Source organism: Rhopalosiphum maidis, chromosome 2 (assembly GCF_003676215.2).
Source record: "Rhopalosiphum maidis isolate BTI-1 chromosome 2, ASM367621v3, whole genome shotgun sequence".
Classification (NCBI taxonomy): Eukaryota; Metazoa; Arthropoda; class Insecta; order Hemiptera; family Aphididae; genus Rhopalosiphum; species Rhopalosiphum maidis.
In genome coordinates this window covers 85512153-85538357 of record NC_040878.1, presented here as the reverse complement: position 1 = coordinate 85538357, position 26205 = coordinate 85512153, and the positions used below count along the sequence as shown (strand labels likewise).

At 30.4% G+C, this 26205-nt stretch overlaps 1 protein-coding gene across 3 annotated transcripts in view; it reads left to right on the top strand.

Annotated features, from left to right (window-relative positions):
- The window catches only part of LOC113553759 (unconventional myosin-Va), a 67213-nt gene that overhangs the window by 8601 nt on the left and 32407 nt on the right, over positions 1-26205 (top strand). For all 3 annotated transcript variants that reach the window (XM_026957264.1, XM_026957261.1, XM_026957262.1), the window contains one exon: positions 1905-2184. In XM_026957264.1, coding sequence (XP_026813065.1) covers positions 1905-2184 — 280 coding nt within the window. Of the gene's footprint in view, positions 1-1904; positions 2185-26205 lie in introns of those variants that run through there.

The window sequence follows — 26205 nt, the reverse complement described above, 5'->3', positions numbered from 1 at the left end:
CACGATTAATTGTTTTACCAACATGTGTACAAGTATTGTATTTGTCAACTAATCCGTACACGAGTACAATATAAGCGTCAATAACGCGTTTCGGCTGTAATCGTTGACACGGGCATTTGTTTATCGATTGTATCGACCGCGGCCAGTTTGTCCACGATGTCTCATTAACTGTCTGTTTTAATTATACGTGTTCTATTCGTGTATTTTTTATATTCATGTGTTATTTTATAATAAAATATTAATGTATTTTTTTATAACGGTAAAAATGTGTGTTTGTGACACATTCGGAAATCCGTGTGTGCTGTGTTATAACGAAATGCGTTTTTTTTTTATCGCCCGATTATAAAAGAAAAATCCTAAACCAAAATAATACAAGAACTACTCTTAGTAGTCACATCTGAATTCAATATTCTAACTAAAATGTAAAATGTATAGGTATATTCTTTTTGGTCGGTTAACATGCGTTGAAGTATTTTTTTAACTTTTAAGGTAAACAATGAACGAGTTGGTGTCATTGTATGTTGAAAATATTATATTTAACGTAGCGTGGGGAGGCGCGCCCACTATAGAAATTAATATTATTCTGTTCAACAATAGGTTTTCACACTGAATATCTTATAATATTAAATTTTTAAGAAAATGTAGGTACTCACAAATAGACGTAGTTTTAAATCGCTAAAGAAAAAAACGTGTTCTACATTTAATTTACGTTTTTCACCATGAAGTCAACCATAATTATTTTGAAAACATTATAATAACCTCTACGTGATGTTTTTCTCTTGTTATCGTTTCTTTGAGATTTTTAGAATCATTATAGCTCGAACGTTGATTTGATGAAAAATGATTAAATCAGTATTTTTTTTTTTGCAAAATAAATGCTGATAATATATTTTATAATTGTTGTTAAAAATGTTCTGCTACGACGTGATTCAAAACGAGTAACCTATACTAACAATTTGTTTAGTAAATAATATTGCTTGCTATAAATTGTTATTCGAGGTCATTCAGTTGTAAGGAAATACAAACCGAAGAGGAAGCGTGATTTTATGAATCATTTATAATAAAAAAAAAATGATGTGTTTGTGTATATTTACCGCACATTAGTGTTTAAACCCGGCAACCATAACTTACATTTGGAGGCGTCGAAATGTGTAGGTACCTTCGTCGAAAAATGGTTATTAATCGTAACGATACGTATAGGTACCGTGAAAATAATCGTCTATAATACTGCAGTGTTGTCCGGCGGATCGAAACACCGATTCGGTCGACGGTTGGACGAACCGCGCGCGTATTGTGCGGGAGGTGAAATCTCGTGTACCTATTACATACAATAATATTATAATATATATATGTATAATAATATAGCGTCCGTCGTTCGTGACGGTACCGGTTTTCAGTTTTCCATCGAGATCATAGCCTGTTATTAAAAACGATGTACGCTAAATAACATATTAAAAAAAAAAAAACTGCGTGCGTTTTTGTACGACGATGGGTGTAACCTATTAACCCTTTACCCCGACGTATACGCGTACACGCGCGCGCGCATTTATACATGTACACATCGTGGACACACACACACACACACACACACACACACACACACACACACACACGTTTACTCACAATCTCAGTACACAAATTCACGCACGCGCTTAGCATATACAGCTTTCGACCACATAACAATATTACTTATACGATATTATTATTTACCGTTCGCCCACTCATTTCAGTCTCGTCTTATCATCGCGACGTTTCACTTTTCATCGTCATTGCTGTACGGTTGTCGTCGTTATTTGTTTTGTTTTTCAAGACTTCGACGTCGTTCCGCGATCAGCACACACGATAACACCTTAATATCGTAATATTTTAATATTGTAACGTACGATGCGAAAATCGTTTTCCAGATGTCCCCGTGCGCCGTCGGATACGAATCCATACTGTTAGCCGACCAGAAGTACGAAGACCGCGGAAGACCTGTACCGTCGCCACCGAATCCGACGGGATCGACACGCAACGGCAGGCTACGACCGCGTCCAGAGGATCGCCAAAAGTTGCGGTCTGACGCAGACGCCGCGACCGACGTGTCCGCGCTGTGTCGACACTTTTTGGCCGCCTACAACATACGACCGGACTTTTTTTGCAAGTTCCAGGGCAGAACCAATTTGCTGCAATGTCAACAATCAGGTACAGTCGTCATCCTCACATAAAATATATTTCATTATACACCTAGTATAGGTAGTATATATTATAATAATGATATTTATTATTTACACGCGATTTTCTGACGAAATATTATTACGCATTTGAGGCGTATTGCGTATAGTTTTATTACACTCATCGTATCGATATTTACATAACATTATTAAAATGACGGTTATGCCGTTTTATGTGCACATGTTAGATTGGACCTATAACACGAATATTATCCATAAATAACGCACGCTATAAAATTTTTTTTTTAAAAACTTCATTTTCCAAAGGCTCCATGGTGGTTATACCGTTTGTTGAGTGTGTTTACTTGCACGATTAAAATTATGTACAAAACTGGTTTTTAGTATATAAATATTACGACTTGTATGAATTAGGGACTGTTATAGTATTATAATATAATATATACTATTATGTATAGTAAAATAGAATATACTGACAACGTTTTCATATTATACTGTTATTTATCTTAATAGTGATGTTAATTAAAAATATAGGTATAAAGTATTATATCAAATTAAATTAAAATATATTACTAATATTATTAAGTAATTTAAATTATTTGCGTTGTTCAGTATGGAAAAGTACATCACTTTTAAAATGTAAATAAAAAACTTAAATAATTTAACATCTTAACATAAACAAAAATGATCTACTTAACTCATTTGATTGTATTGTATTTGCAAAATGCTTTGTTGTACTGATTATACCATTTGTACGTACATAATATCAAATAATATTTACTATATTGTCACGTCTTATAGTATTATCCTTTATTAAAAAACATTAAACTACATTGTTGTTAATAGAATCTATTGAAATCTATTAAATTAACCGTTGATAATTGAAAACGTTGAATACATGTTTAAAATGTTTAAATCGTGAAACTATTGATATAGTTTATTTTTATTTAATACTACTTTATTATGAGATTATAATATTTATATTTATATATACTTCAACATTACTTAATTTAAAAATTAATTAAATACATGTTATGTTTTCAGTTTTTTATCTGATAATTTTTAAAAATTGATATGAATATTTTGTTTGAGCTTTTATAGGTAATATACTAATATCATGTAAATTTGTAACCCATTATCATCGGCATACATAAAAGCCGAGGTTGCTACGCTACTAATTACTACTACACCAATAATACCGAATAGCTCACTAATTAAATTGTTTTTTGATATAACACTAGACGGTATTTAGTAAATTAAAAATATAATATAATTCACGAATGTTAAATAATCTTGTAAAACCATATCATACATTAATGATTACAACATTTTAAAACAAAATAATATTTATTGTGTAAGTCGAATTGGTATGGTGTTAATATGGGAACAAACAATGTTAAGCACCCCTATTATTATAGTATTATCCTCTCTCTATAATCTATATAAATGAATGATATTGTATTAGCTTCTATAGAAATAACGTACAATAATTTTTAGGTACTTCATTAAATATATAAAATATAATTGTTAAAATCATCATTTTTTTATTGGTAAACTACATAGTGTTCTATGAATATTTATTAATTTAAAATAATTTATAATAATGGTATCTACATTAACTCATTATTTTAAATCTCTGTGGGAAACCTAACTTGTCAGCTTATTTTCTTTGATTACGAGTTACAACTATATATCACTAATCACTATGCAATATCAATTATTAATCAGTCGTTATATTTTAATCCTATTATTAAATTAATTAATTAATTAATACTTATTAAAACAGATTCCTAAATAATAAATAATTATTTACATTATCTTACGCTGGCAGGTAAAAGATTACAATTTTAAAATACTACTGTAATACATGTACATACTATCCACTATTAAAATGATTAAATAAGTTTAAAATATATTGCCTTTTATCTTATTTAAACTATGTTAACAAATAACCGCATTGGTTTATCAATACTTACAAAAAATTAAATATTTAAACCGTAGCCACCTATATATATTTAATAAGGTTGTTCAAAATGCATGTTAAATTGAATTAAACAATAATACTACTTTCAAAAAATATGTGATGGATAATATTCACTAACTATTCAAATTACGAAATTATTTGTATTTGTATTAAATATTTTAACATTTTTTTATAATTGAAATAAATTCTACAACTTAACAATTATTCATTCAACTGTGACGATAACATCAATATTATGTTTAAATCTACAATCTGCATCTGCATAGATAATAAATTTAATTATTTTCTATAAAAAAAATTATAATTAAAAGGAAATAATGTAATTGTATTACTGGATTGAAAATTAAAATGTTTCTATAGATTATTGTTGATTGAATATTTAATAATAATATTTACATAATTGTTTAGTATGCTGTCTATTATTTGGCGTATAGGTACTTAACATTTCTATATACAGATGTATGACATATTAAAGCTATTTTATTCAAACGTATACCTTTTACATTCTTTATTACAATATTATTACTTAAGAGGACGATATACCCGCATGTGTTGTCCCTGTCTTACTAATATAGATGTTAATTTGCATTCAGCAGAACACATTTAGTGATGTTAACTTTAATATTAGAGTAAATTTACCTATTATTAAATTTAAAGGTAAGAATATTATCTAGACAATGACATGCTTTTATTGATATTATCATTTAAAGTGAGTTATAAACATTTTAAAATTGTAATATTTTACATAGCTATAACTCACTTTAAAATAATAATATCAATAAAAGCATGTCATTGTCTAGATAATATTCTTACCTTTAAATTTGATAATAGGTAAATTTATTCTCATATTAAAGCTAACATCACAAAATGTATTCTGCTGAACGAAAATTGATATGATGTACGTTAGTAAGACAGAGATAACACATGTGGGTATGGCGTCCTCTTAACTATTCATATTTTATAAATGCTATAAAAAACCAAATAGTATATAACTATGATGAATTTAAAAATGTTGTAATTGTAATTAATTTTATTCGTATTTAATTAAAAAAAAAAAAAAATCATAAATTGAATAAGGAACATAAAGCAAAAAAAAATTATCTTAAATTAGAATGTATTTAGTATAAAAAATTACTTAAGCAGTTAACCTTATTAAAAACTTAAAAATTAATAATTTATTAGTAATAATATTATTTGTATCCATACAATGGAGCAATTTTAAAAAACAATTTAGGTTTTTTAGTTGTAATTTAAAGTAGTTAATTTACTCAGTATTGATTTAAAAGAAGAGATATTTTTTAGGAACATCGTATGTCAGTTTAACATTATACGAATATAATTTCTTAAATAAAATATAAAAACATCAATGAAACAATTTTATTTTTAATCTACTGTTTTAGAAGAAGAAATTATCAAGATTTTTCTTACATTTTTCAACAAAAAGATAAAAACTGTGAAACTATATAATCTATGTAACGGATATGTATGTAGTGTTATGTTAGAGTTCAATATTCTATAGCAACAGCCAACAGTATAGGAAAATTTTGTACTAGATACTAATAAAGTAATTAATATCATACAAAATAAGCATAATAACAAATTACAACTAAAATATCATTTTAAAAATATGTTTTTTAATTTTAATTAATTACGTACTTAAAACAAATTATACATAACAAATAACAAATATATATATATAACACGCAGAATATTACTTAATATAAGTAAATCCACCAACTATAAACTAGTTATTATTTATGAAAATATGAAATTTAGTTTCATAATTTTTTTTCAATTATATTGTATAATACAATAAAATTATAAAAAATGACTAAAACAACTCCACCTTGAATCGTATTTAATAGGCGATGTATTTACGGTTTTTAATATGGTAAACAAACTTTCTGTGATCGCCCAATACAAGGAAAATGTTCATTTCTTTTTAATTATTTATAAATTTATCGAACAGATTATTTTACCAACCATTTAAAATGTAATACACTAATACCTTTAACTATAGCTTAGATTATTCTAAATAAATAACCGAAAATAATAAATGTTGCATACACTCGGTACGCCGTGAAAATAAAATGGATACAAACTATTTAACTCTGATTAACCGGTTTGATCAGATTTATTCAGAAATATTACAGAGAGAGAGCGCTAGATATATAAGTTCATACATTATAATGTTATTATTACTATTTTTTTATTTTATAAGGTATAAAATTTGATACATTACTTATTTTATTAAATGTTAATTTCAATTATTTAATATTTTAATTAAATGTTATTGATATAATAATTTATCTATATGTATTATTGTCAAAATACTTGTTATGTTACATTTTAAAACTGTCACTACTTATTAGAAAATGCTGGTAAAAATTTCAAGTATCTACGGTTATTCAGTAATTCGTTTTTTTTTTTGTTACTAGGCAGCACATAGTTACCTATACTTTCTCTCTTATTTTCATTAAATTCGATAATTATCTCAAGAATGGTTTCTGATAGTAAATTATATGCAGTAGATACTTAAAAAATACAGAGGAAAGGCCAGAATTTATAAGACAAATGAAAAATTCAGAAAAACAGATTTATATGCAAAATCATGTTTTTTTTGTTAAAATTCAAAAACAAATGAGATTTGAATTTTTCACTTTTTTTTGTATTAACTATTAACATTTTCTATACATTAAAATGTTCTAGATATTTTGAGTTTTTTGTGCTATTTTTATTCATCTAGTCTTTTTCGATTTAATTATGTATAATAACATTTTTTTCTATTAAAATACTTTACAGTGTAATTCAAGGTTTTCCTAAAGTTTTCATGACCTAGTTGAAAATATTACTAATACATATTATTAACAAATTTTTATTTTAAATGTATACAAAATGCATTAAATTTCGGCGTTTAAAATTCGGCATTACCAAACACAATATCAATATACTTAAATATTCTAAGAAATTTTGAATGACACAAACCACTTCTGCTCTGCTGAATCGTTTTTCATTGAAGAATATTATTAATCACATCCTTTTCAGTGAACTACTAAGTGACTTCCACGACTTTTTCTTTATTAAATATATTTTTTATTGATTAGGTATCTGTTCTGCATGTATATCGTATTATGAATAATTGTTAATTAAATTTTATAGTTAATTTTTATAAAATACCCATATAATAATATGTAAACACAATTTCGAATGTATAATTTTATTTATATAGTAAAAAAAGTTAAATTTAAATTGTCTGCTTTTTCAAACAAATGAATTTTTTTATAACATGTATTTATACATTAGATGCATATGCTTTATAATTTAAATACTAAAAACAAGTTAATTATTACTTATTCAGTTTTGTATTTTACTTATATACAATTCAGTTAATAATTTAAGAAATATAGAATAAAACTATTTCGAAATTTAAAAAAAAATATAAATACAATAATTAGAAATCGATGGATTATAATACGTTTTATCTATTATTACCACTTTTTAAAATGTTATTTATTCACGTGTCATACATATCTTGTGAATAATTACAAATATTCAATAATGCTTTTAACTAAAAAATTACATACATTCATTGCACTAAATGCTTTAATTTATTATATTAATACTAGTAATAACAATAATATATTTGATTATTAAGTATTATTCTTGTATCGGAGTTTTCACATACCTACCTTGGTTTTTAATTGTAATTATTTAAGTAATTTTATCAGTAATAGTAAAATAAAATGTAGTTTAATTTTTAAATTTTAATAATGAACTATAATATATATTTTACAATAAAAAATGATTTTACTTTATATTTATCACTCAAAATATCCATACGTAAATATTTTTAACGAAATTGATGAACATAAATAAAATTAGTTTATAATTTAGCGACTATATAAAAAACAAAATGTGTAATATCTATTAGTTTAAAACAGCATAATAATTTATAGTAATAATGATATCAAACATTCATCGTGATAAAAAAGTCTATAATTATTTATGTATAATGCATATAGTAACCGTTGAAAGACAAAGGTTATTAATAATTGTGGTTATGATTGACCTCAAATGACTTTGGTCTGATTAAATGTTTTATATGAAATAATAATGAATTTGGCTGGAAATTTGTTCGTTTCGCACTTGTAAGAATAATTTAACAATTCTGAAGCACATTATATTAAACTAGTTAATAATTATTCCAATGTCTTACAAGAAAACTTGTAAAATTCAAATTACACACCAACACTTAAAAAAATTATTAAATAACTAATAAGCTTAACTTAACATATCATATAAAAACATAAAACATGCAAATCGTATTGATAATTCATAGATATTCGTCTGACCGTTTAATTAAATATCTTTATTGAAATTATTTTTAATCAGTTAGAGAATATATTTTTTCGCATATTGGCATATTACCATACTTTTATCATAAACATAATGTTAATGCATTTGTTTTATACATATTAGCATTAATTTTATAATACTATTATTTTTATATAAGAGGTAAAGTTACATCGATATTTGCATTCTGTAGTACCAACCTCTTATTTTAAATCGAATACTTGTAATATTTTCATATGAATTTAATTTATTAATTTTCATTTGAAATAATTAGTAATTTATATTATTTTTAAAACTTTTAGAATTTAAAAAAAAAATATTGTATACATATAGCCTGCAGTAGATAATCCAATATAAATTGTGTGATTGTATAATTATACTATTATATTTAAAACGAATGATTTATATTATGTAAATATATTAATAAAAATAAAATTTATAATATTGTATTATATTTATACTTTATGCATTTGAACATTGAACTTAATAAGCTTACACCATGTCTGGACATTCTATTAAAACCATAAATCACTCATTTTTTAAATTTTAATAATTAGTTCAATTATTAAAATTATAAAACAATATTAAGTATTATATCAAGTTACACTGTAGTTTCACTGTCTATTTACTACGCAATAATTTAATACTTGATATATACTAGGTAAATGAGCTAAATATGAACTGAAATTTTACTTTCGATAATTGATAAATATTATTATTAGAAATATTACGGATATTGTGTTGTGAAATTTAAAAGCTTATAAAAAAGCAAATAAAAATGATTATTTTTCGGAATATTATAATATGTAAGTATACATCACATTCGTTGTATTTTATCCGGTTAATAAACATTAGTTATAACTTGAATAAAATAAATAAGCCATAAACTGTATGGTAGGTACCTAATACAAATCGATTTACAAGAGTAATACAAATTCAGCAATATTGATCTAATTTTATTCTTAAAGCTCCCGTATGCAATATTGAGTGTATATAGTATTATAGGCTATAGTTAGCTGACAAACGTGTATTATTTAGCTGTTGGCTATACTATTCTTAATGGATAGAACTTGCTTACGTCGAGAATGCTTTATTTGGGAGCCGATGACGCGAACGCCTTGTTTTAAAAATTTTATCCGTTCGCTCCTCCTTAATCGGCACTGTTATAGATATTTATTCCGATCATTGCCACCGGGCAGAATATACATTAACAAATTACACTACACACAGAAGACGAATTTTTGACGAACCGTTTTTTACCTTCTACGCAGAACATCCGGTTATGCTAAACACGAATACTTGAAAAATCATATGATCGTCACTTAACCATTATTATAATAATATTATGTATAGGTATATCTACCTATAAAACAACTTATGTTTAGGCATGTGGGGTCATTTATCGAAATAGAAAAATGCGATTAATCGTTGCGAATACCCGAAGTTTATGTAATCACTATTTTTCTCTCCAAATAAATACATGATAATATAGTATATTATAGATTATATTACGGTAAAACTACGAATACCGGTAAAATCTAGGTTTAACTATCTGATTTCCTGCGTTGTATGTATAGGCATTAGTCTACTCTATATTTCTATGTATGATAATTTATATACAAAATAATTCTATCAAACTTCAAATCATTCTTGTAGTTTGAAATTTTACAAGCGAGAAATGTAGAATTGTAAATTTTAAGAAACCAATATATTAATGTAAAAGTACTTGTAAATGAAATATAAAAAAAAATTGAAAGTTATACAATTATCTTACACAAAATGTATGAAAAATGAAACTTCCAAATCAAATATAATGATAATAAAACTATTAATTCAATAATGTATTTAAGTTACGTCATTGTATGATGCATTTTGATAATTTTTTATAAAATCATTTTTTAGTTGAAGTTTTAGAACCAATTGTAAAATTATTATTTATTATTATATCAATTTTCTAATGTACTATAAACTATAAAAACGTGGTTCATATATCATAATACAATAATAATACTATTAATAAATTAAGATTTAAAATCAATTTTTATCTTTATTGATTTAATAAAAAGTTCTCCGTTAGGTAGTCCATCCGATTCGCACGACGTAGTTAAATGCGTATTTCATATTCTACAAAAATATAAAGCAAGTTACTACATTAAAATATTTGATTATTTCATCATAAAGTATTTTTTTTAAATTATATTAAATTTTTAAAATACAATTTTGTTATTTCATTTTTGTTTTATTTTATTTGGTCAATTATTTATTTCGTAATTTTTCTGTATTTGTATGGACAACAATTTTTTTTCTATATATATATATGATATATCATCTCATCATCATATTCGCTCATTGTTCAGTATTTTTATATGAACACATTTTGATGTACAAATTAAAAACTAAAAAAAAAACCTATAGCTATGGCCAGACACATACTTTTACTGTAACACATTACATAGTTACGTAATATTTTATTGTGTGCTCGTGTACATTTATATATGTTTTATGCTTTTCCTCGTGTCTTTACGAACCCCTAGTGTCTTCTTAATATATGTGTGTACACTGTATGTATTGGTGTACGTATATAATAATAATAATAGTAATAATGTGCCTCGGCATATGCACACACACACACACACACATACACACACGCACAAACACATTCAGTGCACTAGTATACATACTACAACACGACCTCGTGATGCTGCTGCAGTGGGTTCGGTGGGCAAGTTGGAGTGGTAGAAAGATAAATAAAGAAAACCGACCGCTATATGTGCAGTGCGCGCTGCGACAACTGAGAACTTTGTATGTGCGCTTTATTATACACGGGCTGGGTATTTTTTCTCACACAGATATATATATATAATGTACCTAATATACAGGGTGGACGGCAGATATTATACGGCGAGGCGATGGTGGTGGGGACAAGCTAATGCTCCGTGAACGCCACCCATAAGCATATACCGTTGCAATTTACATAATAAATTAACCGCTGTTTATAATATGTACGTGCAGTACGTACCTGTATACCTGTATATTATACACGTACATATATATATATATACACACGCGTGCGCACATAATAATATTAAATACCTACGTATACGATCTTCGTTTGTTGGTATACGTTCAACAAACCCGAGAACTGTATAGAAGAAACGAACCTGCTGCAGTGGTGACGATATCCTTTGTATATACGCACGCACCTTATACTATGCGGACGCTGTGGTTTTTATATCGGTTAGGTCGATTTAATTACGTGTTCATATACGTGTCGTGTTTTTAACACGGCGCATATAATATCTATTGTTGTGTTTAAAAAGCCATGTATCGGTCTATCGGTTATTACTTTATTAGATTTCGAATTAGTAGGCATCTAAAAAGAGTATTGTCTAACGAACGCGAGCGACCTTAATGTTTTTCGTTAGATATTCTTCTCGGCTACAGTCTACGGCCAACCGAACGCACTCAGAGTATGAGATGCAACAGACAAATCGTTCGTATACGAGACTATTATTGCAGTACTTGTAAACCGACTAACATTTTGAACACGACAGAACACGCGGATTATGAGTAAGCAATTAACGAATCAGTCTCGAGTATCAAAACAAGATAGAATAATATCTATGGGTACACAAATAATAATAATACCTGATGCATACTTATAATGTAGTAATACTACGCGTGTATGATGGGCTTAATGCAGAAGCTGCTGCAGTACGTTTACCGCGAATGAGCACAGGCGCATTCCAGCGAAGATGTGATTAGTAAGAAATGGGTATCATTAGATTCGACAAATATCTGTACATAAATTTCTCCTCGCCGCGTAACCGATTTATACCTCATGTGAACTGATGTCAAATTAAAACACTACCGGCGACGGCAATTTGTATTCTCGATGTATATATCGTTTCAAAGTCGTTTTTATTCGTTACCGTCTTGAATAAGATTTTGGTAAACGCGCGTGTAACATAATACAGCGACATCAATATTATAATATTACGTGTGTTGCAAGTATTGCATTACGTTTTTATGTATGTATATATATATATATGCATATTTGTCTTTTGTGCACTGTGCCGTGTCAGGCAACCGAAAACAAAACGAAATCGTTTTTAATCGAGTAATATCTATATGAGCAGTGAACTCGCATGATATTAGAAGTAAATCTACTGCTGTATACGTGTATAGAACAAATTAGAGTAAGAGTTTACGATATGTACATATCGAAGCGATATATATATCCCTCTGAACGTATTTCGTACGTTTTAAAAATTTTAAACATTCATCGGTATTATACCCAAGCGCCCGTATCGATGAATAGGTTTAAATAAATATAATATTATGAATAGTTGAAGTGAATAATACGATATCACATTTCTAAGTAAAATCATACCGATGTCGTTGGTAAGTATTGATATTTTAATATTTATTTTGATTTTTATTTCTTGCCATATGACTAGTTGACAGTTGAAAGATAATAATTCAACGAATATAAAAAAATATTTTTATGAAGCCAACAAATAACGCGCATATACATCATGGTATCGTTTTATTGTAGATAAATTTGAAATGATTTAAAGTCGAAGCCAACAAATTATATTAATGAAAAAGTAATACTATGAGTAAACTGTACGGGTTGTTTGAAATAAATCGACGTTATAATCTCCAGTGCATCAGCGCGTATATTATTATATAATGTATTATACGTGTAAAAATTAGACGATTATAACTTCTTATTATACAGATAGGTGCGGCTGATTGGACGGTGTGAGATGAAAATGTCTAATCATACGATGAATGTCTAAAATCTTTGTGGTATAATCAATAAAACTCGAGCGCTCGCGACAAACTCTAAATATTATAATATATTATATAAATATTGGTCGTGATCGCGTACTATGTTTACGTAGACGTTTAAACACGCGTGCGTGCGTAGGTACGTGCGTGCGCGCATTATAAACGAATGTATGTGCTCAGTTATAGCGACACAAACACACCATTATACTATATTACGTTCGCAGATATGCATCGGATGTAATGAAAATTTAAATATCAAAACATTCGAAATCATAAAACATATATCTATTATAATATACAATATAAATAATATAATATGTGCGAGCGAAACTCTGTGTCGTGTATGCGGCGGCTGAACCCACACTGTCGCAGAACTTTCGAAACCGATTAAAATTCTACCATTTACTCGAAATTTTATAAATTTATAGATTTCACACTCGTGGGCTGAGAGCAAAACATATTATTAACCGTCAAACTGGTAGCAGATTCGGGTTAAAAAAAAAAACATTTTGTTTTTCGTCCCTTGATACAGTATGTTATCAGTTATCGGTCAAGGGCTGTGAAATTGTAACTAAGCGCATTATTTTTATAAAACTAATAAATTATCAAGACCTCAAATAAAATTATACAAGTCCGGACTAAAGATCTATTCGAAACCAGAACACCAGACACTTAATGGGACATTTTCAACTCTCTATAGTCTAACCTCGTTAAAAAAAATTAATTGCTTACCACATTTTTACGATTGTATGTAATTGTTTACAATTTAAAATAACTTTTTTTTTGCTTCGTCTCTAACAAATCGTTGTAAAGTCTCATTGAAATTGATCAATTTCAATCAATCATTTTCTAAATATGTACTACATATTATTAAATCATTATAAATTTATTTACATTTTTTTTGTATTTAACTTGATCTATATTATTTTTTTATTTATGTCAAGTCAACTTAGAAAATATGCAAGAAAACTATTTACTAATATAAATTTATATTATATATTGCAACTACTTATTGTAAGACTATCGGGTATTAAAAAAATATTTTGTAGAATGAGATGGATTCCGCTGGGAATTAATGTACCTCGAGATCGCGCACCTCTGACCCCTCTCATCTGTAAGACATAAAATTGTACCTAAATATAATTGTTTTCCCGTAATTCATAATTTGATTTCAAAACTGAACCAATTAACCTCATTATAGCGGTGCCATTATAATAGTATTGATGCATACAGTATAATATTTTGGTAACCCCCGGGAACACCGCTGCTCGAAGAATACTTCACAGGTCTATGTGATGAGTGGAGGGTATAGAGTACGACAGATGCGGTGCCGTATGTAAAATTATATACACACATAGTGAACGCATATATACATATTAATATACTATTATATGTACCTATATAGTATCGAAGAATGCACGTATTATTTGTAACTCGGGAGAGTGTGATGTGTGAATGCCACTCGCCAGCTTGTATACTAACGTGTACGTCATTGCTTCTCCCGGTCTGCTCGCCAGTTATTATAATAATATTTTTAACTTCAAGTGTACATTTTCGTTATACTTATCTATTTCACAATCAAAGCGCACATCATGCATAGTATCCCCGCGATCCTGTGGTTTCCGATCACTTCGACCCGTGGTCTCCAATACTTCCACAGGCTTTATGCAAGGATGAGGCATATGTATATGTTATACCCGTTCAACATATATGCGCTCCAAATCAAATACATTTATCCCCCCCCCCTCCCGTCATTAATCATTATCAGCTAGCTTATCCACTGTCGAAAGAGATAATAATATCTTATATCATCGTATTACTCCGCCTTTAAATCGAAGTGAATTTTAGCCGATTCAGGTTGTCCACTATAATTGTCCTGTACAAACGTTGATAACAATCTCATGTCTGCAGTGTCCAATAAGTGGAATCGAAACCTAATTTGCGTTTTTTGGATGTATAATTTTTAAGCGCACTTATTACGACATCTATATCATCGTCGCCAAAAGCTCTCGGATATGTTTTTATATAAAAAATATATATATATTTTTGAGAATTTCAGACGCTAGAGACATTTTTAAAAACTCAAAATTCTTGTGGTGTATAAAAATAGGCTTTTCAGAAGATTATAAATCTATAGGTACCGATGCACTGTAAGCAATGCCGGAACATTTACTCGTTTCACTCTCCGAACCCCCACTCAATATAAATGAGTGGACGGACTTTTCGCACATAAATGCCACTTGAATATATATATATATATATAAATAGATAGATAGATAGACACACTGTACAATATATTATAATATATACCACTGTATGGTCATTGTACTACGTAGGTCTCCTCAGGCAAACAAAATACTATATTATTCACTATGTGTACTACGCGCGTACCTATATACTTTACATCTACCTATATACATTTATCCTACCGGTTTTTATTTTTCCGTTTTAAGCCGCGATTTCTCGGACGTATATAACGCACGTGTGTGTAGATGCCTACGTGCAAACACAAAGAGACTGTTAAATATTAATAAGATCGTTCAGTTGTCGTTCAGTTTTTTTTTTTTTTTTTTTAATACCCCCATAAAATACATTACCGCGTGTCCAAGCGCATTCGTGTGAGGACATCTATAATCGTACTTCTGTTACGCACCACCGACATCGTGAAAAACTCTTCGCCGTCGCAGCAGAGCAACAGTTATTGAATTATTTTGTTCAAACGGTGTCCGCCAATAAATGACTTTCAGACAAACAGTAAATATTATTATTATACCGTTTTCGTTTTTATACTAGACGAAATTCCATCGATGTCTACACAAAGTGTATGTGATTTTTAACGCTGATGATATAATAAATAAATAATATTATATAATAGTATATATATATATTATAGTATAATATTCTTTTACTATGAAATTATAAACGACAACACGACGGGCGAAACAACAGTCAGGCGTCAACAGCTTTAGTTGAATATTAATTATAATTTATAACAATTTTTAGGCATGATGGTATTAAATTTAAATATATTATTCATGTATACGATTTGCCTCATAAATTTTAGCTTATAAACATTAATAACGTATTTGGGTGTTAATTTATTTAAAATCGTATTTTCTCATTTACTTGGTTCTTTGAGTCCGATAAACATTTTTATTTGCATGAACTGATGCCGTTAAGTATGTCTCATTTATTCCTTCGATATAACAGGTATATCAATCATATTACACCTGGAAAAATTGTATCGTCGCATTAGAACGATAAACTAAAATATGATTTAAATTTTCAACGTCAAAAATCACACTGACATTAATTTTAATTTACGGGAGACACTATTCGTACACCTATAATTCGTATATTATGCATTTTATTATATGCTTCAGTATTGGTCATTCCAACTAATGTACAACTTCTTTAGTTTGGCACAAGTCCAAAATGTATTTTTCTTCGTGAACCAAAGTTCACCGAGGAGTTTTAATTAACTGTATCTTGTCATGCGTCAAATGAGATTTTCAATTAAGAAGTGGGTTCGTGATTTTTTCCCACATTTTGTACTAATAATACAATAATACGATTAAAAAATAGTATTCAGCTGATTTTGAATTAGTTGAGTGGGGCGTAGCAAGACATTTATCTCGAAACACCGTATCCGTGGATCCCATTCGGCCTTTTGTGTTGAATTAGATTTCTTTGCTGTATTAAAAATACTCATGTTGTACGATTTTTCAATATCAAATTTCGATAAATATAAACAAGTACTTCAGAAAAATGTTCACGTTACATAAATCTAATTAATTTATGTACGGCACATTTTTAATCACACGTTATTTATGCCATGTATAAATGTAGTGTGTACGTTAAAAATACGTTAAAAATAAAAATACAACAATAACCAGTTTCGTGCAGTTGAACGTAAAATCAATCTTTGGAGACGTCCTATCCAAGACAATCGTGTTTACAGGAAACCTACCCGTCTAGAGAATGTTTTTTTTTAAAAACGAAAAGGGTTCGTCGGTTCTCATAACATGACTCATACCCGAAACAATAATAGTAATAAAAATATCTATAAACAGTCCTCTTATGTATATTGTGTAAGTATACCGTATATGTTATAATATTATCATATGTTATTCTTTTCAGAAAATAATTACCGATTTGATTTTGTTTACGGTTCCTTATATCTTAATCTAGTTTGGTGTGTGAGACACCAATCACCACCCTTCATACATGGGGTACTACGCATCCACGTAACAAGCGAGAGACAGAAAACCAATACACAAGTGTGTGGTCTTTTTATTATTTGTCTGGTCTTCGAAGCACATCAGCTGTATTATAATATGAGTGCGTTTATTACTTTATAGCGTTCCCATATTATCGTGTACAATATACGTACATAATATAATATACAACGTCGAATCCCAACACTATATACGCTTTCCAATAAGTAGTTTCTATGTAATAACGTGTGCTGTGTGATACTTAAACCATTTTTCACCTTATGCCTTTTTTATCTAATAACCTTGCATTTTTTTAATTGCTGAAAAATTTTATTTTTAAATACGATTACAATTATATTAACCATTTAACGAGTGTCCCGCAGTGGTACTACTGGTATACACACTTTTTCAAAATGATGAACCCTAACTCTTTTCTACTGTAAATTGCTAAGGTAAACGATTTTTTTGAAAATGTTTATGAATCTAAATTTAAATGTGAACGAAATGCTTCTAAGTTCTTATTATGTGTTTATTGGGTACTAAAGATAATAGTTCAAGTAACAAGTTCTTACACTGAATATAAAATATTTATTTTATACTACCGTAATTATTATTCTCCGACAGTTTTGACAAATCAAACAAATTATATCCTTTATTCTTAAATTTTAATAACTCAGGATCTTCATCATTGAAGATAAACGATTGGGTGAACAACTTAGTGAATCACTCTATGCATGTTTCAACCCATTGACCATTAACACGTAAATCGAGAAAGACTAATAAAATAATTAATCAAACCTATGGGAATCTGTCTGAAACGAGTTTCGTAGTGTATCATAATATTATAGGTAATTTATATAAGTACCTATATAATATATATATATATATATGTGACTATCCATTATCGCATTTTATAGATAAATGTACTTGCAATTCGTGTAGCGGACGTATGCAACTAGTTAATGCTTCTAAAGATACGCTTTGCGGTCAATGTCACAAACAGCTGTCGGTTATCACTTTTCGCGAGCGAACGCACACGAATTATAGATGTAGGTATAATATCGTCGTCAATACTTCAAAGACAGTATTCCGCATACATCCGGGTGTGAACAAGTATATACGTGACGGAGCGCGTACGGTATACAGTAATACATAATATACTATATGTATCTGCGGCTGCAGTGTATCTATCAATTTTGCATCTTTTTTTCCGTTTATTTTATAACGTTGCAGTGGCGGCTGACACGTTTGTATTGTTATTTATTTTTCAGACACCTTTTCCGATGAATAAAATACCCTTTACGATTACTTATTACGGTACCCGGGTAATCGTGTTTTAGGCCCATTTTTCTAATCCGCAAAACTCGTTTTGGAAAATAATAAATAATAAATAATATATAGTAATAGTACACATAACAACACACATGGGTCGTGGAAACCAGTTAGCCGTGGCCGCCGCCGAAGGCTGTTCGCGGACACTGTGTGATATCGCCGCCGCGCAGACCTTCTGGAAATGTCAATAACCCACTTACCATAGACGTAGCGCTGCAGATATATAGGAGCTGGAACCCGTCGTTAAAGTCCTTTGGGTCGACGACAGTGCAGCTCGTAACCGACATAACGATGAACGAACGCTTTTCTTTTACACGATGAAAAAAACTTAACCCAATAAATTTGAATACTACCGTATCGGTTATTGAAATGGAATAAAAATCGTACGCTTTAAACGTATATAGAATTATCTTGTAGGTACTTAAATTTGGTAACGACGGACTCTGCTTGACGGCGAAACGCACATATTTTGTTCGATTTTCAATACATTGCTCACGTTATTATATTTTATACTCAGTAATTAGTAGGTATATATGTTATAATGGCAGTTATTTTACGATAATATCGATTTAATACTACGCTACTTAGAGTACGTTGTATAGTATCACCATATATCACCTTACGAGTTTGTATTTCTAACGTTGTATTATTATTATGTACGAATTATACCTAAAATATGTATCAAACCATTCTTGTGTAAACGTATTTACAACGCGCAAAGTACGAAACGAGTAGGATTTAATATATATAATATTTGATCGGTCGAGTATAGGCAGCATGTTATTAAATGTTATACTTTACAGTTAATCATACACGTAATGAATAGTTTGTAGTAGTATTTTTACTTATTATTATTATAGTTTAGAAAAAAATTGAGATGCCAGGTATGTTAAGTACCTATAGCTAATGAGCATAACACACATACGACGGAGGCGTTGAATGTTGATATATCACAATTTTATTACGGCCGTGCTCGAGATAAAAACTGAAAAGTATATATAATAATTAATAACGTAAGGAAAACTCTGATTTGCGGCATTTTGTCGTTTACACAAAATTATTTTGTTGAAGATTTTTACACTATGTATGGTGTATATGTATATTTAGTATTTTATAGACTCGACTATAAGTCCGGTGATTCGAGATGCAAGACTAATTCTAATCGTACAGCATATCGAGACCTATAGTGTATGTACTAAGTCTCGGCTGGACGAGTACACAGTATAGGAATAATTTAGGCGATGTATCGTAGAAGCCGAAAATACGTTGGTATAGGGAATCGTTCGGTTCCTATGAATAGAGTGGTACAACTATTATTGTGTTACGATATTATATGATTTATAGATAATCAATCACAAACACGTAAAAACATGATGTCGTCATCTAATCCGCCAGTAACACACTTATGTACAATCCATAGTGAAATAGTAATGATAACATAATATTATAACATTAATATAAAAATGCGATAGCAATAGTAAAGCGGCGGCGTCGGTTTACTAAAACACGATGACTTTTTATATTTTGACGACGGCGGAGATAGAGGTACTCGCGCGGCCGGAAAATAGTAGACACAGTGTAGGTACCTATACACATCCTGTACACTCACGTACACAATAATATTATTCATAGTATTGAAATACGTAAACAGCGGGTGGTTTTTTTTTTTTTTTTTATTTATCGTTGTCCGTTTTGTAAAACGTGATACGTGAACCGCGGGCACGCACGACGATAATATTATGTTCTGAAACAATAATATTATACGTATTATCACAGCGGTCGATGATGTCGAAAAAATTAAATTACCACCTGTACGCGTCATTATAATATTATGTGACGGTATAATACTCGTATATGTTATTGCACGGTGTGTGTGACGGGTTAATATTGAGAATCTTAAGTTTGGCCGTTAAAATCGTATAAGAACTCATTATATGTGTATGTATATTATTATATTCACTGCGTTTGCATATTCCTATTTATCCTTTAATAAAACGCCAATGCGTGTTTATTTAAATTATGCTTTTTGAGTTGTTTAATTCTCTTAAAATCATATTTTGTAATAACCATTTTTATTTTTAAATTCGTATTTACACCATCCTTTTTTACTGTTTCGGTAGAAGATTGTTTTGAAAATGTTGATGCATCTAAATTAAAATTTTGACGAGTAGTCTCCGATTTATTTAACTTTGTATGTACTAATGATTGTAGGACTGTAGGCACATTAATTTATAATGGTTTTGCATAAAATAGTTATAATTTCAAGTTTAGTACTTAAATTATACTACGATTTTTTAAAAAAAAAATGTTATTAAAGCTATTATACATTATAATATTAAAAACTATAATTTTCAAATCTCCAGATAGCCCGTAATATCGTTTAACCTATTTTATCACGGACTTATATACTTTTAGTACATAAAGTCAAGTAACTAACTCAGAAACAGCTCGTTCGAATTTAGTTTTATAGTACATTTGAAAATTGGAATATTAATTTAAAATCAAAGCATTTATTAATTCGACTAACGTATCAAGATTAAATAAAAATCATTTGCTCAGATACGTAAAAAAAAAAATGTTGTTCTCATTTGAAAATAAAGTTTTTACCCCTATCGGATATTCTTTAAGTGTTATAAAAAAATTAAGTATCTAAATATGTAATCTTTAAATGCATACTCTAAAATTACAAAAACCAGAATTTAAATTAATGCGTTACTAAAGTAAAAAACGGGGTGAGCGAGATTGGACCTAGTGAGTCTCCCTGCATGTATATTAGTGGGCGGGTGTATTGCGTGCAGCTATTAATATATTATTATGTCATGTAATATTTATATCATGTGTCTGAGGTCTATACTTTATGCCACACGAAGTGATATCATTGACCACTGTACACCAACTATAATACGTTATTAACGAATTTTCATTCATATGCATTTGCACCTGCAGTATATTATGCCATTTTATTATATATTATACGTATTATTATTATTATTATATACAATGTACCTTCATAATATAATAAGCAATTCACGCAATTACGGTTTCGAGACACAGGTGCAAAAAATATACGGTAGACGCCCTTGCTCAGTATAGGCGTCGTAGGCGTCGTATCTTAAAAATGTAGCCCCTCACTCCGAATATTGGAGTGAGGGGCTAATCGTTAATATTGTGGGTGATTTATGGGTATTCGCGGACTTTTGACACCCACGGGGTATTCGACACCTAACAGTGTTATTAATATCGGACATTCCACATCTAATACTTTTAGATCGTAGACAATACGTACTGAAGATGTCGTGTCACGATTACAGCTTTTGGTATTTCATCGCTAATCGCCATCATCAGTATTAGTTACTGTAAATTTAATAGTTTTGATATTTAAATGAGATATTATGAATTTAGTTCGAAATAATATTAAAAATTAATTACAGACATTACACCAATACATGGTAAAATTCAAAAATACGCAACACCACTTATTGACAAAACTTTCTGTTTTTGTTGTAAATACCTGTAATTTGGATCTTATATGATAACTTAAGTCTGTATAATATGGCATCATTTTCTGAATAATATTTCATTACTTTTTGAACGTTCTCTTGACGTTTAAATATACAAGGTGTAATCACTGTTAAAAATGTTAAAATATTAAAATATTAAAATATTAAAAAATAATAAAATATTAAAATATTCTTACAGCAGTTTAAAATATCGAGATCATAATTAAGATTACGATTATTTTTTTTATATAAGCATTTAAAGTTGTCCATCGAGTTGTTAATTAAATGGGTGTTAGTTTTACTATTGTAGGATAGTCATAGTTAACGCGCTTATATGAAATGGTACCGCAATAGTGCTAAAAACTGCGGATTACTTATATCTGGTTAATACATTGTGTATGGTTGTGAGACAAAACACATCACTGGCGTTGTTCGAAGATTTTGCAAATTTGACAAGGATTTACGTTCCTTCAAAATAAATCATCCCTAAATCTATTAAATTATTCGCGTAATCGTTAGATAATTGATTTTCATGTTATAGAAATTTACAGGGATAATGGACTAAGAAATTAAAAAATAAACGCGTGATTAAAGAATTTAAGTGAAATTGTGATGAGAAATGTATACGACAAACCTAATAATATATTAACACTGCATTTGGTAATATGGAAACGATCTGTATATATCATATTATTATTGTGTGAATTAGGTGTGATGTATTATGTGGAAGTACGGAATTTGGTTTTTTATCGACACGGTATTTATTTAAAAACAATCCCTCCCCACAAATCGGCCGACTCGACATCAGCAATGTGCACGGCAAACGACCGGGGTTGTGCAATCTGTATCGGTAGATCGCCATAGACAGCTCTTCGCGCCGCGCGTGTCGCATGAGTTGCGTTTTATTTACACTAACATAATATTATTATACCTACGACTCTGCGCGCACATTATATTATAATGCACACAAGTACATCTGGTATATTATATATTATGCACATGCGTGTTCGAAACACGCGGATAATGATGTTAATTATACATCACGCCAGGCACGTACCTATAATACATAAGTATAATGATAATGATTAATAACACCATATTATAATGACGACGACGACGCGAGCGAATACATAAAAAAAAAAAAAAAAATTATTGTTTTGAACAACCCGACGCGTAACGACTTGCAGCGGTTTTCTTATACGTGAGGGGGTATATTATAATATATACTGCGCTCGCGTTAGTGAGAAATAATTATCCTCGTGAAAGCATATCATAATGTGTACATTCTGCGGGAACGGAACGAAATTATTCCGTTTTTCGTTTATTAAACCGATGGCCGAGACGCATCCATCAATTTTATTATTATTATAATTACCTATACGCGGCGTACGGATAGGCGAGTGCGCGCGAAAAATGTTATTTATGTGGCAATAAAACGTACATAATATCACATACCCGTCTTCGGGAAATCAATTTCGTACCCGACTCGTACGCATTATATTATTTTATTCGCCGCGTGTACCGCACCTACGCATATTTTCTACGGGTTATATTTGTTATTAATTTCGTCCGATCGGAAGCGGTCACGGAGACTCGAGCGGTACGACGATTCCCTCGATTGGAGTGCTCAAATGACGAACGCGTCACGTATAACGACGACGACGACGACGACGACGATGACGATGATGATAGTACACAGTCATCGTCTGTTTATACTCGAATTCGACCGACTTACGCCGTCGGTGGTCGACGGTCGTGAAAATTCGTGTACAATTATGCGTTTTAGTATTATACTCGTCGCTTCTCGGCCAAACGGTCTGGTACAGTTTACCGGCGGGACGCGAGGACAAAAAGGCCACGATAGTCGTCGTCGTCGAACCCGTCGGTCTGCTGCAGAGACCGCGCGCGACAGAAATAAAACGCGGCGATCGCCTCGAAAGTCGCGGCAGCAAACCGTTAAGTCGTCCATCGTACATTATATATTATTATTATTATTATTATATAGTGGTGTGCTGTAGTGGCACGTCGATAATTCTCTCGGCGGAGGCTCTCCTGCACAGCCTCCGATGCAGTAAAAACAGTCGTATTATATATTATTATATTATATATATACGGCTACTCGTACCTACCCATACACATAATGTATATCCGATATTCGTGTATGCCTATTATACGAGTATAAACATTCCCCGCGTATACACACGCACACACACACAGGCGCGCGTTTACATACATGTATATAATATTAAGGAAAGGCCGGTGGGGAGGAGATAAGGTGTTTCTCTCCATTCGGTTCTACCGTCACGGAGGCGGCGGCGGCGGCCCGTGGTAGAGGTGAAAGAGAGTTCGAAGAAATACCCAAGGCGCAGGTATTATGTTATGTTCTCTTTCTCATTATTATTTTTATTCTTTTTTTTTTTATGTTTTATTTCTTGTTTGTTCAAAACCTGTTTTCGTACCCGACTCTATAGGAGTCTGTGCGCCGCCGCCGCCGCCGCCGTCCCCACCGTCCTCCCAACGCTGCTGCTGCCTGCCCCTCTGCAACATCACAGGACCGATTCTCACATCCACACGCCGTATACACACACACACACACATATATTCATATCATCGTGTGTACGGGTATAGGTACCTATGTATGTATATATATATATATACGAGTCGGGTGATCTGGTGTATACGTGTATGTGTGGCCCTGGACAGGTGTATATAATGGCAGATACGAAAAACATCGATGTCGTCTCTAGTTACTGCCGCTGCCGCCGTCTCGCAGCGCAACATCGATATTTTCCGTCTGCGTTTAGGCATATATCATATTGTAGGTATATTGTTATTACACCACCGAACGTTGGTTTTCCTTTTTCCGCGGTGGAAAGCTGATATTCCTTTTCTTTTTTTTTTTTTGTACGTACACGATATATAGGTATATACGTAAATAAGTAGACGCGTGTAATGGAGTCCGTTAATGCGCATTCCGAAAAGGTCGACAAATGCGGTCTCTTCCGTCGCGCGCAGACTTATAGGTACGTGCGGCGTCGCGACCATGACGAAAAAACGAGAAACGATCGAACGAGGGGAAGAAAAAAATCGGACCTATGGTGCGGGCAGTCGAAGAGCGCCAAGACGATGGAAAAAAATTGGCACGGACAATCGAATCGGTCACAAAATTATTGCGCGCCAAATGTTCTCCGCGCGTCTGCAGTGCGCTTAACAATATAATAGTATATCATATTATTATTATTATACCCGTGACAATTATTATTATTGTTATTACTATATAATATAACGACACGTTAAGTACGAATACCGTAAAATGTATCGTATATACTGAACTCTGTAGGCTTTATAACTCAATTTTTTTATCGCATGATCGCGCGGTGTTCGAACAACATAAAATACTTAATGTAATATATTATAATGGGAATGTCCGTTCGACATAGTGTGTACATAAGGTATTTCGGGTTTGATACGGGTTAAAATACGCACTTGGAAGTGGATATTATAGGTATCCGATTATAGTATGATTATAGAAAACATTTAAAATATATATAGGCCTATAATAATATGTATTTCATTTCGTCGCATAACTCACACACAATAAATAGGCATATACACCGTAAAACAACATATATATATATATTTCAATAGCGTTGTTTGAATTAACATTTAAATCGTTTTTTTAGTGTTCAAAATCGTTGTCGATTACTTTTTTATTTATGCCGTAATGCACCCCGTGTACATACACACACACACACACACATATATATTATGGCATATAATATATACACGCTCTTTTCATTCATAAACGAGGTTTATTTTATCTTATTAATATATTTTTTTTTTTAATACGA